Here is a 27,500-nt window from a genome sequence, read left to right on the forward strand (position 1 = left end):
CTGCCTTCAGGGCCTTGTATGTATGGGTGGTACATGACCCCGGGCCGGCACCGGTCCGCGTATAGCGGTGGTTGTGAATGGGAATTTCTGCCCTAGAGCAAGGCATTGAACGTCAAAAATGTCAAAAAGGGGTGGGGGTGGGGGTGGGGGATTGACATCTGCATGTCATTACAGATAGACCATCTATTGTTTCCTGGTGACAATGTCTTCAATGGTGTGGTGGGATTGTATGGTGATCAAACTCATGAGATACAGTATTGTAAACGGTTGGTCTCAGAGGGAGTTCAACCGAAGCCCCCAGCACGAGAGGAAGAATTGAAGCCAAACGAGCCCGCTGGCCTAACGTATAGGTACTGCAGCTCGAGCCAAACGGGGCCTATAAAACATGAACGAGCGCCGTGCTCCGCCCACTCCCGAAAGTTAATGTTGAACGATAAGTGAAAATTATAGAGATTATAAAGATCGTATAGTTCTGTGGCCTGGGCCGTGGCTCAGCGGTCCAGGCACCTTGGCTGGTAATCCAGTCTGGCAGTGTGCCGCGGATTAGACTCCTGATCCCGGCGGCCTCTACTGCATGTCTTCCCTCCCCATTTCCTGTCAGCCTACTGTCTGTCCCTCCATAAAAGATAAAATAAAGGCGAAAGCCCCCCCTTGTATAAGGACTTTCACTGACTGTTGCTAAAATATAAAAAACTTAAAAAGTGTGAACCCATAATTATGAATATGACATTCACAGCTTGTAGGTACTGTATTTGGCATACAAATTGAGGTATGTGATTTATTTTCATCGCACGTGCCCTTTTAGGAAAATGTATGAACATTTAACAGGGAAACGAATATGACGATTATGCAAAATAATTGTCATTATCTCAAATAAACGGCCTATGCGTGCCGTGCGTGTGTGTGTGTGTGTGTGTGTGTGCTGCTATCCCCAAGCCAAACCCACAGAGACCACTCCCTCTATCCATGTCTGTGACACGATGCACAGGGAGTGCTCGTTTTGGTTCACAATTGCTAGCCTCTTCCATCCACGTGATGATTTGTGATGGAGAAAAAAAGTGCAAATGCATCCGTTGTAGAAACAAGCAGGACATTCATTGAGTGAACCAAAAACAAGCGCTCCCCCCCAAAAGCACACATTGGCTTGGGAATGACATGCACACGTGTGCGTGTGTGTGTGTGCGTGTGTGTGTGTGCGTGTGTGTGTGTGTGTGTGTGTGTGTGCGTGCGTGCACTCCGTCCTGTACATCTCAAACTCAGTTTAATATAGGATTCAGAGGGTTTAAAGTATATGGAAGTATCTGCCTTTACATCTATGGGAGTTGTCTTTCTTTTACCAATTCAAAAAGGTTCTAAAATCACTTATCACTTGATCCATTTAAGAAAATAAATCTTCCGGTACTTAGAAATAGCCAGTCTACAAGCTCACAACGTGATCTTGTAGATTGGAACAGTTATTTACTGTGTCAGGCTTAGATTACCTATACCGTATATATTTTGTATTTGGGGTGCTAGGGTGGACTCTAGTGGTTGAGGGGGGCACTCACGCCTGTTGCGCACTTTATAGAAAACGTATCACTGCGTGTGTGTCTATTAATAGTAAATAGTGTGAACCTTTTCCGGTGGTCTTGAGACCTGAGACAATTTGTGCTCTATAATGTTTATGTGTAGTTGTTATTTTCTATATTAGCGTGAGTGCATGTGTTTCGTATTCCTTTATGAAACATAACTTTTAAGTGGATTTAAGAGGACCATCGTGTACAGCTAGGCTCCAAGTTTAGTTTTAGTTCATGTGTGTTTATGTTGTGAATGTGTGTGTGCAAATAAATGTAACAAGACTAGTATTTGAGTTGCCTCGGTGGTGTCGCCTGCTGTGTAGAGCTATTTGAAGCAGAGTAGTTAAAATTGTCTTAGACAGATGATTGCCTCGACGGAGGGCTAACATTATTAGATTAACGATTGAGTCTAGTGATTTCCGTACAGTAATTAAAACAATGGCAAGCCCGGGTGAAGAGAGCGCACGGCGCACGACCGTGTTTTAGCATCATCTCGCCGCCATTAGCCTCTTGTCCGAGAGCGAGGGTTGCGGTCGAGACAAAGGACGTTACTACCAGCCGGAGGAGCGAGGCCAGGTCGTGTTTTACCAACAATCCAGGAGGAGTGCGGGGCGCTGGAAGGCAACAGCGACGGTGGGACGGAGGGAAGCGCTGCTGCACGTTAACGAAGCCAATGGCAGCCCAGTGGAACCGGGACGGACTGGTGGACGGGACTCAGGAGTGAACGGAGCTGCTTACGAGTCAAACAAATCCCAGTCAACTATAGTAGTTGGTCGACGGCACTCGGGAGCAACTAAGCATTCTTAGTTTATGGTTGTGCTTGTGACTGTTTAGGCAATCGGCGCAGGATAAGCCGATTGCTGTGTGTTTCTTTGCCAAAGCTAAAGCTAGCTTTGCTATGCTAGAAGCTATCCCATGCATTGACATTGCTACCTTGCTGAAGCTAACGCTATGCTAACCTACATTGTTATGGAGCGAACCTGCTAAAGTGCATTTTTCTATACCGTGCCAAGTTGCACAGCTCATTGACTTTTCTAAGTTGCCAAGTTGGTACTGCTCGTTGCTAAAGCTACTGCTAGATGCCAGTGTAGATGCTAAGGCACTCTCCTGTTTAACTCAGGACATTGGGGAGGAGAGGGCGAGGTTGGATGACAGAACCTCAAAGTTGTTTGACATTGACTTTAAAATCAAGGACATTTTGTGGGACGACCAATTATATTCCCATGGAGACAATGTCAGGTGCTTTGTTGAACAGCTCGAGCAGCAGTGTGCCCAGGGATTGTGGGATCAATTGGAGTGCAAAGGTAGTATGTCTGGAGGAGTAGGGACAAACTTGGGCCCCTTTGGTTCATGATGACAATGTTGGTGACATGGAGAAATGCTGCATGGAGTACAAGGAGAGGAAAGATGTGGCTTTACGAGCGCTGGGGAAGAAGATTGACGTCAACCCCTCTGGTCAGTGGGAGAGTGATGTGAGTGGTGGGGACAGCTATGAGTCGTGTGGCGAGGATGAGAATCGAGTTCCCGCTATACCGTATAGTCCGGGAGCCAGACGGGTCAAGATTAGTTCCGGGAGCCAGACGGCTCAAGATCATCTAGTCCCAGAGGCAAGCAGGCTGATTTAGCCATGGGAGCAAGTGGAGGCGGACTAGCTATACGGGAACAACGCAGTGCATTCCAGACCATACCAGCACTGAAGTGAGAGCCGTCTCTGCGGCCAGGGCTAGACACTAGCACCCCGCTGCATCGGCCACTTTCTCCGTCGCTAGGCTATACGGCGCCCATCGTTCTCAGCAGCAGCGAGGAGCGTCGACTTCATCACCGGGCTACGCTGACTCACATCCACCGGAGCAGAGGGGAGCGTTTGCTGTATCACAAGACTACGGTGACCTTCGTTCTCAGCAGGAGCATACGGCTGCGGCTACGGTTCGAAGCTGCCATCAAGAGCGTTCGTGGGGCAACCGGACAGTAACCCTCATGGGTCGAATGCACCGGTTTGTCTCGCCACCAAGGGGATGGCGGAGTGAGGCAGTCAACCGCTGCGCCCACTAACATTTCAGGTGCTTCAGCTTGCCCAAGTTCAGTGGGGACAGAAGGAGCTACTACCGCTGGAAGGATAACTGGAATAACCCGCAGAACTTGGCTAAGCCATCGGGCTCTCGTGGCGGTTAAGGTATGGTTTCACCTGCCGGACAAACGAGCTTTATTATCGTGACGCAGACAACGTTTTCCCATGCTCTGGAGGAGACGTTATGAGACGTTTCGCATATCGCTGATGATATTATTATGGAGTCACAACAAGAATTGCCAGTAGGTGCACAGCAACCAGCCACGGGAGGCATTTACAACTAATCCAGACTGTGGAAAGGGGCGTCGTCGTGTGACCTCACAGACTTGTGGTCCGAGCACTCGCCCGCTTTAAATGTCTGGATATCCAAGGTGGGCTGTGCAAGAGAGACTTTTTGTGTCGTACGTATACGATTGCAAGAGGGTGTAATACTCCCGTGGACCACCATTACATGTTGTGCCTATAAAGCCACGAGCAGATAGGAGCTCTGCACCTTACTGTAAAGACACTGCAAAAGTCTGGGCCAAGGGGGATCAAGGGAGGAGGTTTGCGAACTTTGCGAAGTTGGGCCTTACACCAGAGCAAATGGCAGTGATGTAAATAGGGTGCGTTTTGCGTCCCAAAACACACTTCATAGTTTTGGTGCCGCAATACACCAACAACCTCTGCGTCCACGGGATGCACTACTGTACTCTAGCACAGGTGTTCCCAAACTTTTTTGGACCAGGTACCCCTTTTGGGGTAGATATTTTTCCAGGTACCCCCTCATCCTCGCAACACGGATAACAATATGTTTACAACCACAAGCAGTGTTTCCTGCAGGAAAAAGCTTTGACACTGGGGAGGCACTGGGAAGGCACTCGGGGGCACACTGGGGAGGCATTGGGGAGGCACTCGGGGGGCACACTGGGGAGGCACTCGGGGGGACACTGTCTAAATGTATACGTCTAAATGTATACGTTTAAATGTAGACGTCTAAATGTAGACGTCTAAATGTAGACGTCTTCTCTTATGGGGGTCCCTGGCATATCTTTTCAAATGGGGGTCCACAGGCTAAGTAGTGTCAATTTGGGGGTCCTTGACATGAAAAAGTTTGGGAACCACTGCTTTAAACACTTTAGCACTTTATGAACATGAACAAAATAGATGGGTCCCACCTGGAACTCCCTCAGGTACCCCAGGGGGGGGGGGGGGGGGGGGGATGCGGTAAAACAATAATCTATGGACACGATCGTTTTGTAACAACACTGTCAACACAGCGAGCTGTGCGCCGCCATGTTGCTCAGAGTACTACTTGGCTCTGAAGCAGTGAACAGTGAGATGTCGCAACTCTCTCAACTAAACCGGCGCTGCCTCCGACAGAAATATCATGGGGGGAACATGTTTTAGCGTGGCAAGCAGACCCGATTCAATGGGAAACACACATTGTGTAATAACACACGCCGGTATTTTGACTAAGTACAATAATTGCAACTGCAAACTACTTTTGGTTGGTGTATTAAGCTATGTTAAATCCACTGTTGCCCACTATTAGTATTTATTACCGAGTTGTGCTTGCTAATACTACTAGCCTATATTAAAAAATATACTGTATATATTAGGCCTATTTGATTTTTGTAGGCCTATATATATTTTTTTTAATAAAATAAAACACAAAATGTTTTATTATTTATTTTTTTGAGTGGTGCAACCACTCCCTTACGGAGCTATGTGTGTGGGTGGTGGGTATCTGGGTATGATCACGACAACAGCATGGTTGTTTTTCACCATCTGTGCGCAACCTAACACACACACAAACGCACGTATAACTGTATGCTTCCGAGGGTGCCAGTACATTACAGTACAGTAGAGGGGCCGCCACACGGTCACTCTGTCATTTCTCTGGAACTCGTGTTTTAGGGTGGAAAGAAATCGTGGCACTCCATCTTTAACATTGTCCCAGACAGATGATTGCCTCGACGGAGGGCTAAAGTTATTAGATTAATGATTGAGTCTAGTGATTTCCGTACAGCGTTTAAACCAAATCATTTTACTGCGGGGCTCTGGAACTCCGCCAAGGGCCCACTGGGCGGTCCCTAATCCCTACTTTGAGATACACAAAGTATCTGATATGATTGCTTAAGTTTGAAAAAAGAAAAGAAACGCGACTAAAATTCTACACACACACACACACACACACACACACACACACACACACTAGCAACATCTGAAGCTCTGCAACATCTGAATCACAAGCATTTCAGATTTGTTTTTTCCCAGTTTCATTTCTCGCCCGTGTTGGGAGCCATGCCTATTCGCACTAACATCCACACTGTAATGTACAGTAAAAACGCGGAGGCCTGATTTACAGTGTGGTTTGCAGTCCTGACGATTTCTCCACACACATTAAATGGCACTTCTAGGAGTGTCTGTGCATGCGAGAGAGAGAGAGAGAGAGAGAGAGAGAGAGAGAGAGAGAGAGAGAGAGAGAGAGAGAGAGAGGAGGGATCGGTTTAGTTGATGATGGGGGGATTTTCTGCAAACACGCTCCAAATGCGATCAAGATGCGTGTCGCCATCGCAATGGCTGGGGAGGGGACCCCATTGTGAAAACTTTTAATGAGAAAGCCGGACCACAAGCATTTTAGTCCGACGTCAGCAGGAAAGAAAAGGCTCCATTATGGAAGCATCTTTCCAGTAAACGTCGAATAATTGCATTTGCATGATATGCAGATGTTTCCTCTCTCCTTTACCTCCCACCCACCACACCACGAGCCTCGGCATTCACAGCTGATCAATTAGGCAGTAGTACAGCAGCCATATTGGAAAGAGATCGGGCCGCTCCCTTTTACTCCCTTCACCAGGTCCTACCAATGATACATAATTAATTATCTGTTCCGTTTAGTGTATATATAGCACGGTCAAGTGGTTCTTCTCAGACATCTTCATTTCAAAGACCTCCATAACTCTTGAGATGGACCTACTGTGCTGTACAGTAGTACATACAGGTCCATTATCCCATGTGTACGCTCTCTGAGTTAACACACCTGTTACGGGCCATTTGGAACCCCCTCAAGGAACCATGAGCGTCCCTGGACCACACTTTGAGACCCACTGGTGTAGCAGTTTCCAGTGGAGCCAACATGAGAGGCTAGCATGGTTTCGTCTTCGGATTCGGGTTCTTGGAAACGCCCCCCCCCCCCCCAGCCACTGCGTTAGTTTTACTGAGGTTAGGTTTAGGTATAGTTTATTGAGGTTAGGTTTAGGTATAGTTTTACTGAGGTTAAGGTTAGGGTTAGGTCTAGGTATAGTTTTACTGAGGTTAAGGTTAGGGCTAGGGTTAGGTTTAGGTATAGTTTTACTGAGGTTAAGGTTAGGGTTAGGTTTAGGTATAGTTTAACTGAGGTTAAGGTTAGGGCTAGGGTTAGGTTTAGGTATAGTTTTACTGAGGTTAAGGTTAGGGCTAGGGTTAGGTTTAGGTATAGTTTTACTGAGGTTAAGGTTAGGGTTAGGTTTAGGTATAGTTTTACTGAGGTTAAGGTTAGGGTTAGGTTTAGGTATAGTTTTACTGAGGTTACGGTTAGGGTTAGGTTTAGGTGTAGGCTGTCAGTGGCAAAAAGCTACTTTCTGGCCTCGACAGCACCATACATCCACACAGATAAGTCATATCTGATTGCATTAAACAATGTTAAACAATGTTTAATGTCACTTTGCCATGGGCCTATTAATATAGAAGGGATGGGGATGGGACATGATTATTATGGCCAAAATTATTGTTATCAATTATATTATCATTGTGATGTATTATCAAAATATGATGATAAAAACGTATTTTAATATATAACATTTAAAAGACGAATAATAATAAATGACCTAGTTGGGTTGTACCTTAGACTAGAGAACAATCTTACCACTGGAAAAAAAATGGCAAAAAGCCAACCAAAGCTTTTTGGACAGGATTCTCCTTGTTGGTCAGTAGGAATGCACTAGCTGGAGTGTCACTCATCCAGTGTCACTTTGAGTCTTTGACCTCATGGTCCTATAGGGCTGTCATGTCACCATTACACATTTAAGCTGGCAATAAATCGTCACAGGCATCATTGATTTTGATGAGTTTTTGCATTGAACATTGGAACGTTGCAATGTGTTTGCACAGGGCAGATATGACAAATAATTTAAATATTATTAAAATTGACTATTTTATTTATATATTTGTCTTTCCAAACAATTTACAAAATAGCCTAAGTAGTTGATCACGTGTTGTAAGCTTGTAGATCTGCTATTTCTGCTATTCTTGAAAAATGTTTGAAAATGTATGGACATTTTTCAACATGGAAACTATTGACGATTATGCAAGAAAAATTGTGATTATCTTTGGCCGAATATTCGGTGCATCACTATCTAAAATAATTGCAATTTGGCGATTATGTAATAATTGTGACAGGCCTAACTATAGCACCTCAAAGGCATTGCAAGCAAACGTCAGACCTCTCAAAACAAACTGATCATCAGGTTACTAAACCTCACACCTGGGACCCACCTAACCCCTGCTCATTATGCTAGGTTGAGATGGCTCAAGTCAGGGTGGAGGACACGTTCAACCCAGATAAGGCACAAAGATGGGGATAAATTAATTCTACTGCTATGCCACCAAAATGTGAACCAACAGCCATCAAAGTGGCACAATTTGCAACTCGTTTTAGTATCCTAGACAAGTCTTCTAAGCTTGACACCAGAAATGTTTTCTGTAGGCTGCACACATACTTCGTTGATCCAAGTGTAGACGATTTCTCGCATGACGCATGCTATTAAATGTGTTGACGAATTGAATACACAAGGATCACAACGGAAACCACTGTACTTTCTGCCAACTGTTAATTAGTATTCAATCAATCAACCGACCAATCAAATGCCACATTTCTTAACCACGTGCAAGTTGCAACGTTCTCAAACTTTTCAAGGCCATGGCCTCGCCAAAAAAGAATCCTATTGGAACTGCATGGGGACCCTGACAAGCACTCGGAATTGCCGGAGTTGAGGCAGGCATACATTTTTTGTTCCGCAGAAACATATTGCGAAAATGATGTTGTACTGTAGATCAGCTATACTTTCAAAACATGATTGCCTCTTTCTTTTAGTTGTCATTTTGGCCAATTTTGTGAAGTATAGTTTGTTGATTACTTTAGACACAGGAATGAACTTTTTTAGAGGTATTAAAATGGTCTTAAGTCTTTAAATTGTGTCACTTTTTAGAAATGTGGACATACCCTGCAGGCCTGTATACACAACTTATACCGTATATGTTACATTTGTTTACAAACAATATTGCATTAACCCATTCTGAACGGGAACCCATTTTGGTGTTATAGCATCATGTTATGCTTTAGCTATTGAAAAATAGCAGATCTACAAGCTCATAGCGCTATTTTTGGAAGAATCGAAGAACGACTGACATTTTTTAGAATCTGATCTCAGGTCAGAATGGGTTAATCAGACCAGTGTGTGTCCAGTGGAAACCTCGTATGAATCTGATCTCAGGTCAGAATGGGTTAAGCAAATCACATGGGGACCTGCACCACCAAAAACACCACTGCCTAAATAAATGTAGGCCTACCAAAGTATACCAATTCAAAATATAAAGTGCTTTCCCCAAAGCCACAAATATTACCCGGCCAATAACCAAGGCAGAGGAAGTTACACAATACACATACTTTGCGTTCCATGATACTAGTCTGTATTGCTTAATAGCTTCTGTTAAGATTAGCTTCTATATAGATCTGGAGATGATCTATATATAAATCATTTTGAAAACGTATGCATATAATGCCTCTCTAATAGCAATGGGGGTCCCTGGTACAAATTATATTCAGATGGGGGGGGTCTGACACTTGTAGCTACAGACAGTATACACCTCAATGTGGGGGTCCTTGACATGAACATGTTTTGAGAAGCATCTCGTTTTTGCCGTCCTCCCATGTTGCATGAGATGCTGGAGCTTCTTTTCCATCCACCAGCTGTCTAAAAGAAAACCCACGAAGAAGACGGGCGTCAGGGGTTCTTCTGACGCGGCAGTGCGCGAAGATGTGCCTATATAGCCACACACTGATGAAATTGAAACTGCGTGGGTTGAATTAATTTTCAAAAAATGCTAAATCAGTACTAGTTGGCACCGTCTATAATAGACCGCCTGATCAGCATGAGTTCTATGATATACTTGAGGGGTGCTTATAGCTGGGGAGGAATGTGTAGAGAAAATCCTGATTGGCGACTGCAATATACGGATATGCATCGTAAGGAAGCACCCGTGTTTAAGTCATTTAGTCGGTTCTGTGATCTGCATGGTGTCAGTCAGCTAATTACCCGACCCACAAGAGTGTGTGATTCTACTCACACTGTCATTGATCTCATTCTGACCTCGGACAAATCCAGAATCTCCAGGAAATGGGGTTATTGTATGTGGGCTCAGTGATAATTTTATGATTTTCTGTACCCGCAAAATATTAAAAAAATAAAGTTTGACCGTCACAAAACAGTCATATATAGGGACCTCAAAACCTACTCTAGCGAGGCCTTTAACCAAGAACTGGAGAGTCTGGATTGGTCCGATGTGCTCAGGAGCTTACTAGTCGAAGAAGCATGGCTTGGGCTTTAAAACCAAATTCAGTACTAAACAACATGGCTCCTCTGAGAACCATCAGGGTCAAAACTCAAAACCCGCTCGGAGCCATGGATGAATTCGGACATACTGACTGCAATGAAAGCCAGAGACGACAAATGCTCTGAACTTCTTAAAATGCAAGTCCAAGCTAGCCAAGCGCCTCGACAGTGATCTCCAAACCAAACTGTGCATCCTAAAAACCCAGTGTAACAAGCCAATGTTAAAGAACATGTCACAGGTCACAAGTTTATGATGTCCTTAAATGTACAAGCATTCCACATTTCCTTGACACATTCTCACCAGAGAGCTTTGCTGCGATTAAAACGAATCCTGCTGCGCATTTTCAGAAAGTGCGCTTCGTTTGGCAGGTGTGATTAAGGCTCATTCGAATCCTAATGCGCAGCAAAGAACCGCATTTTACTCCGCCCAAAAACGGGGGTTTCGCTTCGCTTCCAATCGCACTTGACTACGATTCGGTGCAGGTGTGAATGCAATCCGCAGTAAATAAAGGAAATAAAGCAAACAATGTGGCGGGTGAGCAGCTGAACACAGTTGGAGACGGAGAAGGCATATTTTACGCAGCGCAAAGATGTCCCGTTACTGTGGATAGACGTGGTCGAATGAGGAGACTGAAGTCCTGATCGAAATGAGGACGTGTACATTAATCAATTGCTTAAGAAAACACATAAAAACACTGCAGTGTAGCCTATTATAGCCTACAGAATATTCTGTCTGTCTGTCTGTCTGTCTGTGCGTGCGTGCCGTAAACATGGAGTGCTGTCACTGTGTGGGGACTGTGGAGTTATATCAGTGCGCTCATGCAGCGCTGTGCCAAAAGAACAGTGCGTAGAGAGAGAGAGAAAGAGAGAGAGAGGGGGTCCCAGACGGCACGACACATGCACGTTATGAGTGTAATTTTATCACCATAGATTTCACTGTGTAGGCTAGTTTATGAATGGAACACATTGATAAAGGTCCCCCCTGCTGCGTTTCCAATTGCTGCGAATGACAGTGTGAAGGCAAACCGCAGCCAATTAAATATGCAAGAATCCCAAAATCCCCGAAGTATTAGGTGAGAATGTGACCTCTAAGAAACAGTGTAATTGCCATGACCAAATCTGCCAAAAGTAACTTTATCAATGATAAAGCAGAGGAAATCAAAAACGATCCACGGGAGATCTGGAAGCTACTAAACAACCAACTAGGCTGTAGTCAGAAACTAAAAACCAGGTTTACTAACATAAACATAAAATCGAATAACACCCTCATCACTGACAAGCTTGATGTAGCCAACCACTTGAACATCTTCTTTACAAACATTGCAACAATGCTGGTTAACAAACTGCCCTCCCACTCTGGGCGTTTTGGTGTAGAGCACATCAAAGCATTCTACAAAAACCTAGGTGTTTGTAAAGATGATTTTAAAATGGCAATGGTAACAACTGAGGAGGTACTTAAAAAACTGAGTGCCCTCCAACCCCACAAGGGGAAGCACCCTATGAACCGACGGACCATTGCTCCGAAGGAGCATTGGTCCGAGGTGCGCTGGGGGTCGGGAGAGGGTGGGTGGTTAGGTTTAGGTGTCTTCCCCGGGGGAGGTTAGGGTAAGGGTTTGAGGTAGGTTGTCGATCGGACCAATGGACCGTCGGCATATTGACGCGGACCCCCCCACAAGGCCACTGGCCATGACAATATTCCCTCCAAATTTCTCAGAGACTCAGCCATTTCCATAGCTCCAGTCATCACCCACATAGTAAACCTCTCCATCAAACAGGGACAGGTCCCCCAAGATTTTAAACTGGCCAAAGTAACCCCCCTGTACAAAAAAGGGAGTAAATTAGAACCCGGCAACTACCGCCCTATTTCTATTCTAAGCTCCATCTCGAAAGTGATGGAAAAAATTGTCTATGAACAGGTTGAAAAGTATCTTGCCACTAATAAATTGCAGTACGAGTTCCAATCTGGTTTCAGAACATCCCACTCCACTGACACATGCCTCCTCTATTTGAGCGACCACATCAAACACGAAGTGGATGCTGGAAAATACTGCGGCATGGTCATGCTGGACCTCCAAAAGGCTTTTGACACCGTGAACCACTCCATACTGGTTAACAAGCTTAAAGCTATTGGTTTTGATAGCACATCAGTGAGCTAGATGCAATCCTACCTGGAGGGGAGAGAACAGATGGAGGTGAACGGAACACTGACCCCCCCCCTCACAGTGAGCTGTGGAGTCCCACAAGGAAGCATACCAGGGCCTTTACCGTTCCTAATATATGTTAACGACATGACATCAGCTTGTGACTGCAACTTGTTCCTGTTCGCAGATGACTCAGCACTGCTGGTCTCGGACAGGAACAAACTGCAGGTTGAAAAGACCCTCAGCTCTGAACTCGGTAGAATCTGCACCTGGCTCGCTGATAACAAACTATCCTTACACCTGGGAAAAACTGAATCCATTCTCTTCGGATCAAATAGTAATCTCAGCAAGGCAGATGGCTTCTTGGTTAGAGTGGGTGACAATATTATCACACGAAAAGATCAAATTACCTACCTAGGTTCCATCCTGGAGGCCAATATTTCCGTGATAAAATGGCCACCCACGTAATCAAAAAAGTCAATCAAAGAACAAGATTCCTTTACAGGATCTCCTCACTGGTCAACAAAAACACCTTGAAGACCTTAACAGGAGCCCTCGTACAAGGTTTCTTTGACTATGCATCCACCTCTTGGTATACCACAGCACCTCAAAGGCCCTTAAAACAAGGCTGCAGACCTCCCAAAACAAACTGGTCAGGCTCCTACTTGGCCTCACCCCCCGAACCGACCTCACCCCTGCCCACTTTGACAGGCTGGGATGGCTTAGGGTCGACGACAGAGTACAGCATCTTGCAATGGGTCTGGTCAACAAGATTCGATACACCACCAAGATACCCATGTACCTGTCTAAATACTTCCTTAATGTAAACAAAGTCCACACCCACAACACCAGAGGGAGTGCAACAAACCATGTACAACCCAGATTCGGCACAAACAAGGGACTAAATTATTTTAATATGGCTCCTATGCCACCAAAATGTGGAACGCCCTACCAACAGTCATTAAGACATGTTAATCCCTTGACTCCTTCAAAACCGCTCTCAAAGGGCACCTACAATTCGAAACTGGCCTCTGTAAAATCTGAATCCCCCCTCCACCCCCCATTTCCCCTCACTTATGTATCTTTTCCCTTTTTGCTTCCTATATGATGAATTCCTGTTCTGTTCTTTAGCTACATAGAAGTGTCTATTTGTATGTCTCTAAATGTTTTGATGAATTGAACAATGTGGACCCTGTTGTAAACAAATGTAATGCTTAATTGGGTCGTCCACTCACAGTTAACAGTCTCTGTATTGAGTTTGTGCTTGAAATGTACTGTAATTCTGCAAACTGTTAATAAATATTTAAATCAATCAAAACACGCGCGCACACACACACACGCACACGCACACGCACACGCACACACACACGCACACACTAAAGACAGTGAATGTAGGCTACTGTGTTTTTCTTTTTCGGGGAATAAACTGAAGTGTGTATACTCCCAGTCATGCCTTGATACAAGACTGTCATATTTATTATTATATATTATATCGTTATTCCACTATTATTGTAACAGCAACAAAATAACAGTGAAGATATCAAACTTACGTGCATAAGGCGAAGCAGCAAGGAGGTGTCCGCGCGCTGCACGTTGTTTATAAAATATGTTTTGAATGTTCCTTTATAAAATTATGTTTTCAGAAACTTCTACTTCCTCAATGAAATGAACGCAAGTGGATGGGGGGGAAATCCAGATGAACGTCAATCCCTCTCGACCAATCAGAGAGCACGACGCGGTGACGTGATACCCTACGAGACGTTACGTCAAGTTACGTTATATTGATTACCTTCAGATTTTGGACGTAAAACATAGCAATAAAAGTAAACCTGCATTTAATTTCTTACTTTAAGTCAAATAGCATTTGCCTGTGACGTGTTGTAGAGTTGTAGCCTACAATAAGAATCATCATCAATAAATGTTAATACTCCAAGTAACAGAATACCTGGTCCCATGGCTTTACATTTTCAATAATATAATAACTTTGTTTACGCCACTCGCTACGTTAGTAACGTAACCTACGTAATGTGACCATGTGTACGTAAGGAGGCGGAGCCGCGGAAGTGTGATGTGTCTTCTGTCTCTGAAACAGCAACAGTAATGGTGAGGAGTTGTCTTTGCTGAATTCAATCGGTTATGCGTCAATACACACCTTGACATTAATATGAACTACTTATTTTGAATATATATATATGTATCGTATTCCCGTCGGCATTTTCAATTGCACACGCTAAAAGGTTTGCCGCTTGTTCCCACGAATGACGACACCAATGCTAATGATGCTAGCATGTACAGCTAACGAAGCGATATGCCAAGTGGCAATCATCATGAGTTGACTTTCGTGTGTATTGTTCTTCAAGTTCAACACGCATGATCGACACCGAAGAATCGCGTATCTATAATCGATACAGCCCAGCCTGTGTGTTTGACTGTAGATGTGATCATTGTGGTCGGTGGATTCATGTTAAATGCCATGTAAACAACCTGTGTCTTTCAGCCAAATGCCACGTAATGAGAGGGAGTCGATTACTTATGAGACAGACTTCACAGACAGATCACAGCTCACAACATTTGCTGTTTTTTAAAGGATGGATGTTTTTGAATGGCCGAATTCAATCGGAAATCTAAAACCTGCAAAGTAACTAACTACAGCTGTCAGTCAATAGTGCAATTATGTGCCTCTGACATGAAGTGGAGTAGAAGTACTGTATTCTTTAAAAAAAGAAAAACATTTATGTTAATTTTATCCAAATGTTTTCAAACTGCATGACGGGAACCTTCGGAAACGTCTGCAACAATAAGTGCAAAATAACTTCGAGCCCAAAAAAGATATTTTGATCGTCAGGTGATTAGGTAATAATTGTGATAAGCCTAGTATTGCCAAGTATGAGATTCACACAAGTTATGGTTGGTATGGAGGTGTTTTATATATAGATAGAGCAAGAGAGAGAGAGAGAGAGAGTCAAAACAACACAACCTTAAACATTTATCAGTCTACACAATATTGGCAAAATAATACACAGATATTAGACACAACTATGGGTCCCGAACCTCGGGTCCAGGCAGGTACCGATACCGAACCGAACAGTGAACACGCAGCTCACTAGTATCCACAAAAAAAAATTGGCTCAACTGTTAAATAAAGGAGCGGATGTTAGTCTATTCACATAATGCATATTATGTCTTAAATTAGAGGCTTAAAAGAATCAAAGCTTTCGGTCAAACATTTGACCTCGTATTTAAGTTATTATTGTATGCCATTTTGGAAACCGAAATAGGGAATGAACGACCGTTGCGAACCGGAAACGATCAGCAGAACTGGAATCGGTACTGGACTCATTAACCCATTCTGAACGGAAACCCATTTTGGTGTCGGCATCATGTCATGCTTTAGCTATTGAAAAATAGCAGATCTACAAGCTCATAGCGCGCCACCGAGTGGCGCGCTACGAGCTTGTAGGTCTGCTATTTTTGTAAAAATCGAAGAACGACTGACATTTTTAGAATCTGATCTCAGGTCAGAATGCGTTAAATCAGACCAGTGTGTGTCCAGTGGAAACCTCGTGTGAATCTGATCTCAGGTCAGAATGGGTTAAAGTCCCATAAACGATACCCATCCCTAGAGACGCAACAGACAAAAGTCTTTGGCACTCGTTGCCGCACTCGAATGATCAACTTGACACCACAGCTGGAAGAACAACCATTGTTTGTTGCGTCTCGGTCCAACTGCGCTTGATCAACACATTTCTAGTATCCAACACTGGCTCCATTTTATGCAATAACTGACCCATCATACTATGTATGTTTTATATCTGTCCGTCTGTGTACATATGGTTCTGATTGTGTTGCCATTATGGTCCTGTCTTGCAGTCGGCCATCTTTAACTTCCAGTCTCTGCTGACGGTGGTGTTGCTGCTCATCTGTACGTGTGCCTACATCAGAGCCATGGCCCCCAGCCTGCTGGACAAGAATAAGACCGGGTGAGTCAATAAAACGTTCGGGCAAGTGGAGTTTGCTTTCAGGTTGCCCGACGGGCAAGTGTGTTTTGAACGGGGAAGCAACAAGTCTTCATTAAATATTATTGGTTATTCCTGGAAGAACAAATACGGAAGCAGCAGTAAGTAGAAGCACTAGCCGTTGTCGACACTCGGCCGTTATCGATTGGATTTAACGTTCATCTGAGTATACATTGAAGCTCACAACACGGCGCATCATCATGACGGTCATCATCATCATAGCCTTTATTTCAGCTCGGAATACATTTGAGGGCCAGGCCCTCATTTTCAATGTAGCCGAGATACAACACAGTCATCAACAGAGATGACATTCATGGAATCCTGGTCTCTAAACTACCTCCCCCTGGCCAGCGTCTGATGGAGGGGAAAGGAACTGGTCGGAATAACGTGTTCCTTCCACTCGCTACGTCCGGCGTAGTGAAACTCCCCCCCTTGGACTCCTCATGCATAGAATGAAGCATGAGGTCAGTCCTCTGCCCCCCCCCCCCAGGTTGGCAGAGGAAGTGTAGCGCCCAGGATTACATTAGATAATTGACACTGGGTGTGGGATAAAAAATAAAAAAGACATGACATTCACAATACATCAAAATACTTGAATCAGAAGACGGGTAACCCTAAAGAAATCCTCAAAAGAACTAAAACAGATAAACCTTTATTTTTATTTTTTTTATTTTATTAAATCAAGATGGAAGTGATCTGATCTGATCTTCTGCATCGTTGCAATCAGAACGGCAGCCTTGCCTATAGCTCTGTCTGAGCAAAAAGAACATTGAGCACCAGGAAGTCAGGCCGGGGTTCAGCTCTGCAGCAGGGTTGGCCACAACCTGTTTTCAAAGGACCATAGAGTGTATTCTACCTTACAGTAATAATAGATTATTAAGTTATTCTAAGATGAAATGTGTATAATTGGTCAAACTAGCAACAGCATCTTCCATAAAACCCCAATAGGGGGTATTGCATAAAATCCCAATCAGAGTGACATTTCTCTTGCCATTGTTTTTAATTGTATTTTGTTTGATGTATGGTTGACATTACTAATTACAATATTCCAGTGAATGCTTCAATATGAAGTATATGTGTAACTTGTGTCTTTCTCTCTCTCTTATCCAGGCCTTTGGGGATTTTCTGGAAATGTGCAAGAATAGGTAAACACGTTTTTTTCTCTCTGTTGTTGGCATGTGGCGCCGCACATTTTGGGAAACGGCTGCCATGTGTATTACGCCGTTTCATACTAGACGGCCGATTGAGCCTAAACGAAACATAAATTGCCGTTTTGTTTGGAATCCATGCAGGCGAGCGTAAGAGTCCCTGGGTGGCGTGCTGTTGTGTCGTCATGGCCTTCAGTATCCTCTTCCAGTAGGCCGGCGGCGCTCCCTTGCAGGTAGGGCTGTGTCCCCGTGATTTCCCGATTTCACCTCCTGTGTGTCAACTGCCGTTTCTCATGTTTTATACTTGACTGGTATAATTGATAACACCTGTGGAAGGCAGTAGTGAGGAATGGGCCCAATGTCTTTTTTTCCAGTATGGCTGCTGTGCATATAGAGAGAGAGCCTATACCGAAAGTAGCACATCGACGAGGTCGAAACGCCTCGCTTCGGTGCCGCGTTTCGAACTTGCGGATCTGCTGCTGATTGTGAAGTTAAAACGTGGAGACGGCAACATTATGTATTATATATATATATATACTTGTTGTAATGGATTAACGTTAACGGTAACTGTCCCCTACACACACAGGAGCAGACATGAAGCATCCTGGAAGCACAACGCGGGACAGTCAGTCGCTTGTCAGTCACTACACACAGTGTCAGAAGACCACCAGGGCCATGCAGAGACAGAGGGGGGGGGGGGGGGAGCAGGTGGGCCGACTGGAGGACCAGAGACCACCACAGTGTGTGTGTGTGTGTGTGTGTGTGTGAGAGTGTGTGTGCGTGCGTGCGCGTGCACTTAATGTGACATGTTTACTACAGTATGTATGTCGTGGGAAAACCTTGTATGTCCAGAAACTGTTACTCTTCAGACAAAAAAAAGAGAGCCATGTGTTCCCAATGGATCCAATGTAAGTTAATAATGTAGGTCACAAGGCTGCTCGCTAATACTTATCATTGGTTCGTAATGTTTGGGTAAATGGCTGATCTACAAGCTTACAAATGGATCGCAAATGTACAAAACTTTTCTGCTATTTACCCGAAAACTAAAACCTAAAAAGTTAAAATGCAAGGTTAGAGAGAGAGAGAGAGAGAGAGAGTGTGTGTGTGTGTGTGTGTGTGTGTGTGTGTGTGTGTGTGTGTGTGTGTGTGTGTGTGTGTGTGTGTGTGTGTGTGTGTGTGTGTGTGTGTGTGTGTGTGTGTGTGTGTGTGTGTGTGTGTGTGTGTGTGTGTGTGTGTGTGTGTGTGTGTGTGTGTGTGTGTGTGTGTGTGTGTGTGCGCGCGTGCATTTAATGATGTATGAGTGTGTATATGCTTAGATTTGTGTATGGATGTAAGGGGCCAATACTTCCTCTGTTATCTCTTATTTTACTGGTTTTGGTTTAAGCAGGAAATGGTCGTTCTATCGCCACCTGTGGGATCAGATGCTACAGAGTTGGTCGAACCATTTCCGAAAGGGGTGGCTTTCTTTCCAAGAAATTATCCCCATTTCTGTTTAGTTTTTTTCTCCCCCCCCTTTTGGAATGGTTTTCGAAATTGACTGGAATCATTAGGAGGCGGGCGGCCCATATTGGCATTTTGTATATAAAGAGAAAGGGCCTTTGTTGCGCGGGAAGTATTTCGGAAGTATGTCCCGATTCCTGAATCGGCATTGTGTATGAAACGGAAAGGAATGTGAGTTTTTAATATGATGTCATGTTGGTCACACGACAGTAAACATGACTGAATGAATCCAAACTCTGTGTCTCGTTTACATTTTGTCATTCAGTAGAAATGGGGTTTCTAAACAAGAAGACATGGCAGTTTGCCATTATTTACTGTATACGTGTCTTTGTGATTAATTGTGACAAGATGGATTATTTGTAATATACGGTATTGATCACTAACCCAACTGGCTTTTTACACTTTTAATATGGTGTCCCATTCTGTTTATAAGCTCAGAGCGTCACGACGCGAGAGCTTGTATATCTGCTTGTTTTTTTACTACTTAGGTATAGTGTAGAAATGTAAGGACTTTTCAGACCTTTTAAATACCCAAGACAGACTAAAGAAAAAAAGACTATTACTGCATCAAAAGTAATCAACTGGTAAAACATTGGCCAAATTGTCAAATGATACAAGAAACGTGTAAAGATTTTGAAAATAGCCGATCCCTTTATTTTTCTCTCAATATGAAATGGAGTCAAACTAAATGCAAGTCCAAGTGCTTTTAAGGGGGTGGGGGGGTCCCCGGTTCAAATATGATTGCTTTAGGGCAGTGGTTTTCAACCAGTGGCATTTTAGGTGGTCCCCCAGCTCAATGATGGAGAGTTGGTAACCAAATGGACCCTTATAGCTATTTAAATCTTTAGTGCATAAAATGGAACGTATACCGGTCGATTTGGTATAATCTTACGCTCTCAAGAGTGAAACTATTGCGAAACATCTGCATTACTTCATTTCCGAGTCTACACAATTTGATAGAGTATTATTATTGTGATCGTCGTTTGCCAAAGGCAAGGAATTGTATAGACAAAAATCTTAAAAATTGTAGACAAAATATTCAATTTTATTTTGGTTCCGAGAGGCTAAATCTCATCAAATGATGGACCGTGGCTCAAATGCAGAATAAGTGATGGGCCTTTAAATTAAAAAACCCTGCTTTAGGGGGTCCCCAGTTAAAATATGATTGCTTTGTGTGGCAGGAGGGGTGTTCAAATATGATTGTTTTGTTTGTTTGTTTGTTTTTTGGGGGGGGGGGGGGGGGGGGGGGTAGCAGCCTGAAAAGGTAGAGCACAGGTTCGGGGTTCGTCATCAACATGTCCGTACACGGACATATTGACAAATGTGTCAGTGTCAGTTTTACACACCATTAGAATGTTCTTATTTTGAATCCCAATGGCCAATTACTGAATGTCGGTCTCTCGGTTTTCTTCAGAATGTGTGTGTATGACGGTGATTTACTATATGACACATTATAGGAGTCCACTGGTACTAGTGGTTCTCAAACGTTGTATTTCCAAGAACCCCATAGCTCTGTACACGTATTACAGTTAGTACAGTTACAAATATGTTATGGTCATCCAGCAGGGCTATCTCACATAAAGAGATGACCACCCCCCCCTTCCCCATCCTAAAAATGTCTTCTACTTCTACACCCCGACAGGTTTCTGAAAAAGCTATGTTTCCATGTCAGTCGTTCTTCGATTTTTCAAAAATAGCAGACCTATACAAGCTCGTAGCGCGCCACTCTGTGGCTCGCTGTGTGTGAGCTTGTAGATCTGCTATTTTTCCAATAGCCAAAGCATAACATAATGCTAACACCAAAAGGGGTTCCCGCCCCAAACTGGGATAACTGAAGTTGCTGTCCACCGCTGAGTGTGTGTGTGAAAAGGTTTGTTTTGGTTCACATGATGTTTCAAAACACTGCAGTGAGTAGAGAGAGAGAGAGAGAGTTGCTCAACCTTAAAGCAGCCAGCCAGGTCAGCCAGTTGTGCACGCACACACACACACACACACACACAGCTCTCTCGGAGCACGAAATGTGGGTCTGATGGGGACAGCTCAGTGATGTCACTGTTTTGTTCTGCCTTTTGCCATCTATTTAGCAAGTGCCAAAGACCATTTATTGTAGATTGGAACGACGCACTGCAAGGCGCAGAAGGGCCAGAGCATTCAAACAAACGTTAGTACTGTGACAGATGAAGGTGTTTTGGGTTTTTTTTTTTTGGGGGGGGGGGGGGTTCAGTGTTGCTATAGTTAAACTATAAACTAAGACGAAATGATAAACTAGAATGGACACATTTAATAAAAATAAAAAAACTAGGCTTTACAAACAATTACAGACGGAGACATATAACTGAAACTTTTGTTTGTTTACAAAATGGAGCAAATATCCATAGCCTATACTTTTCATCTTAGTAAGCTATTAAGACTTTGTTGCCAATAACTGTCAGAAATCTGCAAAAAGTAGCCGATCTGCGAGGTTGGTGAGTGCTGAGCTTGTCAATCTATTGGCTATAGTTACACTATCTCTATACTATAGCCTAATGTAAACGACAATGAACAACAACAAAAAGAAACGGCATGCAGCCAGAACATTCAAACAAATATGCAGATCAAAAGCAAGATTTACAAAAAAAAGTCACGAGTTGCAATCTGCTACTTTTGATACTTTAGTGTGACGCTGTGTATAGTATGATCAAGTAGGGCGTTCATTTACATGTGCATGCGTAAAGTGAGTGGCAAAGTGAGTGTAACGTCGTTTAACCCATTCTGATGGGACTTTTCTGTTGGCATGTATATGGGCTGTCAAGGCCGAAAAGTTTTCCCCGCACAACTTCCAGGTATGATGATGATGTCAGGCCAAAGCCATAGACTGTAAAAAATAAAAAAATATGGTCGTGTCTGTGTGTGTGTGTGTGTGTGTGTGTGTGTGTGTGTGTGTGTGTGTGTGTGTGTGTGTGTGTGTGAGAGAGAGAGAGAGAGTGTGCGTGTGTGCGTGTGTGTGTGTGTGTGTGTGTGTGTGTGTGTGTGTGTGTGTGTGTGTGTGTGTGTGTGTGTGTGTGTGTGTGTGTGTGTTTGATCAGCTGGCAATCTTGCTGTGTTGTCTCATCAACTGTCTCCGTTCCCATGGGCAACCATGACAGATCAAGTACCAAAACCAAAATCTCTCTCTCTCTCTCCTCTCTCTCTCTCTCTCTCTCTCTCTCGCGCTCTCTCTCCCAGCGCATGTATATGGACACCTGCCCGTTGGCTTTCGGGCGTCCACCTCAGTGCCTGCAGTAATAAGTAGAAACACTTGGTGCTCGGAGTGGACGGAGAGGACCCAATTAAGTCACACAGAGCCCCCTGTATGTGAGCCAAGGAAACCCCACGGTGAAAATCCTTATCACTATTGTCACAGCCATACGATATCCTACTATATAAACTCACCATGTCTCTGTACGTATGTGTGTGTACTGTACGTGTGTACGTCTGTAATCAACGTAACTCAAGAACCGTTTACCCCACCGAGTCAGTGCAGTGCCCGGCCTTGAGTCGGTGGTGGTATATACACTGTTCTCCGGAAACATCACAAAAGCTCTGGTCAGGCTCTGCCAGTGGACCTATAATGAGCCTATCTTCGGCGTGCCTTATAGCCTTTATTCCTACATTTCTTTGCCAAATTTAACTCTCTTGAAAAACATTTTAAAACAGCTAGACGATCTACATCGACAGGTTGTGAGCTTGTAGACCCGGCAATTTGAACTATTTTAACTCTAAAGCGTTGCTTTATAGCAACAATTATATTTAATTAATTACTTGATTTTTTTTTTTTTTAATCTGTTCTTTTTTCACCTAAACCTCATCAGTGATGTTCATTGCAATGCCATTGGTTATGATATTTGCATATAAATACCCCCCACAGAGGCTGAAGTACTTCACCGTTTAATCAATTTTGGGGCGGGAACCCCTTTTGGTGTTAGCATTATGTTATGTCTGCTATTTTTGAAAAAATCGAAGTTCTAGACATAGAAACATGGCTTTTTCAGAAAACTGTCAGGATGTAGAAGACATCTTTTAGAATCTGATCTCAGGTCAGAATGGAAAACTGTCAGGATGTAGAAGACATCTTTTATAATAATTTATAATAATTTATAATAATATAAGTACATTGAAACTATACAAACTATAGGATGCCTGCAGGTCAACAATTGAACATAATTTATAGTCTATATACAACATGCTATCTAAATGACATTTTAACCTTTGCATAAGACCGCATGCGGCCGACTCGTCTTACAATGGTCGCCGGGACAACCTCTTTCCCAGAGCATTCTACCTGATGGCCGTGGTCATATGCCTCCCCTCAACCTAACCTTAACCTCACAAAAACTATATGCCTAACCTTAACCCTATACATTGCAATGTCAAATGTTACCTAAGAAGCGGCAAGCCTTTTGGAAATAGCCGATCTACAAGCTCTACAACGCCTCGCGATGCGAGGCGTTGTGCGAGCCTGTATGTATATAGATCGGCTATTTCCAACAATATCTGTCTGTGGAACTGAGACATATTACAACTGCTACAATTACAAGAGCTTGTTCGGGTGAGAGGGGAGGGGCGACAACTTCAAATGTGGTTATTTTGGGGGGGGGGGGGGGGTCACAGCCTATATGGGAAGAACCACTGAGTCCCCAGAGCGCCAGCATAATAAGGGAGGTGAGGGGAGGTCACAGGTGGGTTCTCAGGCTGACCCAGACTCACCCTAACCAGATGAGGTGATGCTCTCTCCTCACCCTCGCATAAATCCCCCCCCCCCCCCGGGTCTAATGAAGAAGTGAGGACAGAACAAAGGCTTTTACAGTATACAGAAGAAGCAACGTCGAACATTTCCGAAGCATGACGGCACTGCTCTCTCTGCCTATATAGAAGGCCGCAATATACAGTCACAGTATGTGGTTTGGAACCACATTTAAAGACATTTTCTTTCTGTTTTTTTTTTTTTTTTTTTTTTTAAACTGAAAAGCCACACGGATTTGAACTGAGACACTTGTACAAAAAGTTCAAATCTGGGGGTGAGGGAGAGGTTGAATGCCGAGGCAAACCAGAACACTTGACTATCACAGAGACACTGAGGTCGAGGCGTTTGGAGACATGCACTCTCCTTCATGGAGAGTTGAGTGCAGACCACCCATCGATCTAACGACCTCTTACGTACGGGACATATAGGCAGGCATCTGTAGATGTCCTTAATTGGCACGGAAACAAAATGTTATCCGTGGCCAGACCTGGCCTCGGCGGCCGTGGCGAATGTTTAACCCATTCAGGCCTGACCGTTTTCTGAAATAAATATTTTCACGTTTTTTTTTTTCAAAAATAGCAGACCTATACAAGCTCGTATCATGATATGATATGAATCATATATCATATCATATCATATCATATCATATGAAGAAGCAAAACGTTGGTAAATAAAATGTTTGTCTTTTTTTTGCACCGGGACTACGAGTTGTGCGACCCTCTCCTTTCCATTTTAAAATATATATTATAATGTTCTCATTTTGATCATAACACTATATGGCATATTAGGAGTCCACTACTAGTACAATTTACAATTACAATTTAGGCATTTAGCAGACGCTCTTATATACTCCAGAGCGACTTACATTAAGCAAGAAGAAAAAGGCATGGGAATACTTCACATAAAAAGCATTTATCATGAAACATGCGTAAGCTAAGAACGTAACAGTGCACTATCTATATAATAATGAAACTATACATATATACTATACTATGCTATACACATATGTAGGCTACTATGACGTGCTATGACTACATACAATGCAATTATAGTGCTGTCTACAAGTCTACAGAAATGCTATATCTAAGGGGGTATAGGGTAAGTGCTACGGGCCATGATGGAGTCTGAAAAGGTGGGTTTTCAGACTACGGCGGAAGATTGGGAGTGATGCTGCAGTTCTGACTGCAATGGGAAGGGCATTCCACAGTTTTGGAGCCAGAAGGGAGAAGAGTTTTGGACGTGTGGAGCGTTGTCCCAGTGGTTCTCAAATGTTCTATTTTTGCAAAGACCTCCTTAGCCATGGTTCACATGACGCCCGCAGGGCTATAGGACCTCCTGAGCTCTGAATGTACAAAATAAATGAACACTCTCAGAGTCAGAGACCTGTTATGGTCATTCAGCTCTTTTTTGTGTTTCATGTGTTTTTGCCTTTTTGGTAATATTATAGAGCACCAAAGTCTGACGTCAATATCGGTAGAGGCCAGGGTGAAAATCCACGTACGTCATGTACTTTTTATTTGCATTGTAATCCCCATAGGCCCTATGGCCCCCTATGGCATAGGGGGATGTTAGACCGCCTCATATAAGAACTGTTTTTGAAAAAATGAACAAATCATCCAGGCCGCTGCACTCATATGGCTCTGAAGAATCAACTGACTGAGAGAAAACTGCTACTGAATAAGTTACATTTTCGCTGGAAACAGACTGTATCATATTATATGAGTGACTGACAGTCGCAAACGATACAGAGACACGTCACGCCTCCCTGACAATATTTATTTTTGGACCACAACGCTTATATGAAACAATTTTAAGATGACCCCGTGTTATTCTCCATATAGAGAAATGACTTCCGTGAACCATGCAGGGGCCCAGGGGAACCGAGGGTACGAGCGAGCAGACGACGTCAGGACTCCGGTGCTCTATAGTCCACTCCGCTCCTTTTGTATGTCCGGGGCAAAAACTAAATTGACAGAAATGTCCACCACAAGCTCCTCGGCTGCATTGCGGTGAATAACCCAAACATGACACTATAGGAAACGGCAGACGGCCGGTGGGTCCGCTCGGCGCACGGAGACAGTGAAGACTTTATTAGGGATGAATGATTGCCTTTGAAGACTTCCAAGCGCGACTCCTGGAGAGACTGCATGTCCTCCGGGATCAAAGGCTTATCCGCGTGCACCTCTGAGGGGAAACGGGGAACACTGTTTCCCGGAACCCGGACCTATATATATATATATATGAATCACTCATCTTCGCTGTTGGGGCCGTATAAACCGTGTATAATATGTCACTTTCCAGGAAACAAACAGGCAGCTCTTGTGAAGACTTTTTCACTGGTGCATTATTTATGAAACCCACAGAACCACTTTCACTTTCACAAAATTGCAAAAAGTAAATAATAATAATAATCATACTATAATTCTAACAATGTCTGAATGTCACTGACAGCGCGTTATCTCATCATTACCTGCACCAATCACTCCCACCTTTCACACAGGCATGGACCATAATTATATGGAGGTCTTAACGGAGCCCTTTTTTCGATTTGACACATTAATGATTAATAATGAATTTATTAGTGGATTAAAAAATGCGAAAATGGGTATTGTACTGTCAATATGACATGAATATGAATGCAAAGTAGTGGTTGATGTGTGGACAGGCTAGCTTTTCGTATTGTGCATGGTGACATGTGTGCAAAAGGTGTGCTTTGGTAGGAGAAGACGAACAAAGGATGCAACATTTATTAGTGAATTAAAAACGCATCGGGCGCAGTACCCCCCACGGCCACAAGAGGGGGGGCAAATATCTCACAACGGGTAAGTAAATTTTATTTTTATTTATTTATAAAGCACCTTTCTTAACAATGTTACAAAGTGCTGTACAGTGACACAATAAAATCAGTCATAATTAAAACAGGACAGTAGAACAAGCAAATAAGAACAACATAATCAAATCAAATAAAATCAGAAAAATGTTCCCGAAATAAAAAGGTTTTCAGCAAACTTTTAAAAATATCCACAGACTCAGCATTTTTCAAAGTGCAAGGCAGGGCATTCCATAAAGTAGGTGCAACTACTGCAAAGGCACGGTCACCCATTTTCTTTCTCTTAGTCCCAGGAACTATTAGGAGGCCTTTGTCTGAGGATCGCAGGGATCTCACATTGACCTTGGGGGGCAGAAGATCACAAATGTACGGTAAGGGCTAGTAATAACTAGAACTGCACTCTGCCGAGTGCATACTTGCTTGTTGCACACTAGTAGGCCATAAATGGCCTACTAGTGCGCAAGCAGAGCGCGCAAGTACTTTCGACCGCTGGAAAGTATCACATCTCAGTATCTCTGTGAAGGAACGTTTGAAATGTATAATCATTACGTGTAACTATTTGCTACCTAACTACTTTTTTACAGAAAAATGAATCATTGATATGTGATGAAAAAAAAGGTATATAAACTGAATTAAAATATATTATACAGTATAATTATTTTATTACTTATTGTAAATTGTCAATTGTTTTAAATGTATTTCATTTGTACTATAGTGATATTAATACTAAATCATGATCAGAGTAATATGTGTCTCTAACTTCAATTTCTGTAATAATACTTTCAAATTTGTTGAAATATACATCCCAGCAGACCAGGCACAGATTTACAAATTACAAATCACA

At 43.4% G+C, this 27,500-nt stretch overlaps 2 protein-coding genes across 2 annotated transcripts in view; one reads left to right on the top strand and one right to left on the bottom strand.

The window, feature by feature from the left end:
• The window catches only part of LOC308316870 (DNA repair protein XRCC4-like), a gene marked incomplete at its 3' end in the record, with an annotated part of 65,903 nt that extends 51,837 nt beyond the window's left edge, over window positions 1-14,066 (bottom strand). The window contains exon 1 of the mRNA XM_080765658.1: window positions 13,951-14,066. The remainder of the gene's footprint in view (window positions 1-13,950) is intronic.
• Window positions 14,067-14,451: 385 nt separating this feature from the next.
• LOC308317240 (protein kish-A) lies at window positions 14,452-18,541 on the top strand. Its single transcript, XM_080766099.1, has 5 exons — window positions 14,452-14,503; window positions 16,271-16,380; window positions 17,527-17,561; window positions 17,709-17,797; window positions 18,151-18,541. Exons 1-4 carry the CDS (start codon window positions 14,501-14,503, stop codon window positions 17,774-17,776), a joined length of 216 nt encoding a protein of 71 aa, XP_080622225.1. The 5' UTR covers window positions 14,452-14,500; the 3' UTR covers window positions 17,777-17,797; window positions 18,151-18,541.
• The last annotated feature ends 8,959 nt before the right edge of the window (window positions 18,542-27,500 follow it).

This window comes from Protomyctophum bolini, assembly GCF_963924005.1.
Source record: "Protomyctophum bolini genome assembly, chromosome: 6".
Lineage (NCBI taxonomy): Eukaryota > Metazoa > Chordata > Actinopteri > Myctophiformes > Myctophidae > Protomyctophum > Protomyctophum bolini.

Bases quoted from the DNA above. Each gene is read 5' to 3' on its own strand.
- LOC308317240 (XM_080766099.1), top strand. The intron at 16,381-17,526 runs GTGAGTCAATAA...TCTCTTATCCAG, and splicing joins CTGGACAAGAATAAGACCGG to GCCTTTGGGGATTTTCTGGA. The intron at 17,562-17,708 runs GTAAACACGTTT...GAATCCATGCAG, and splicing joins CTGGAAATGTGCAAGAATAG to GCGAGCGTAAGAGTCCCTGG.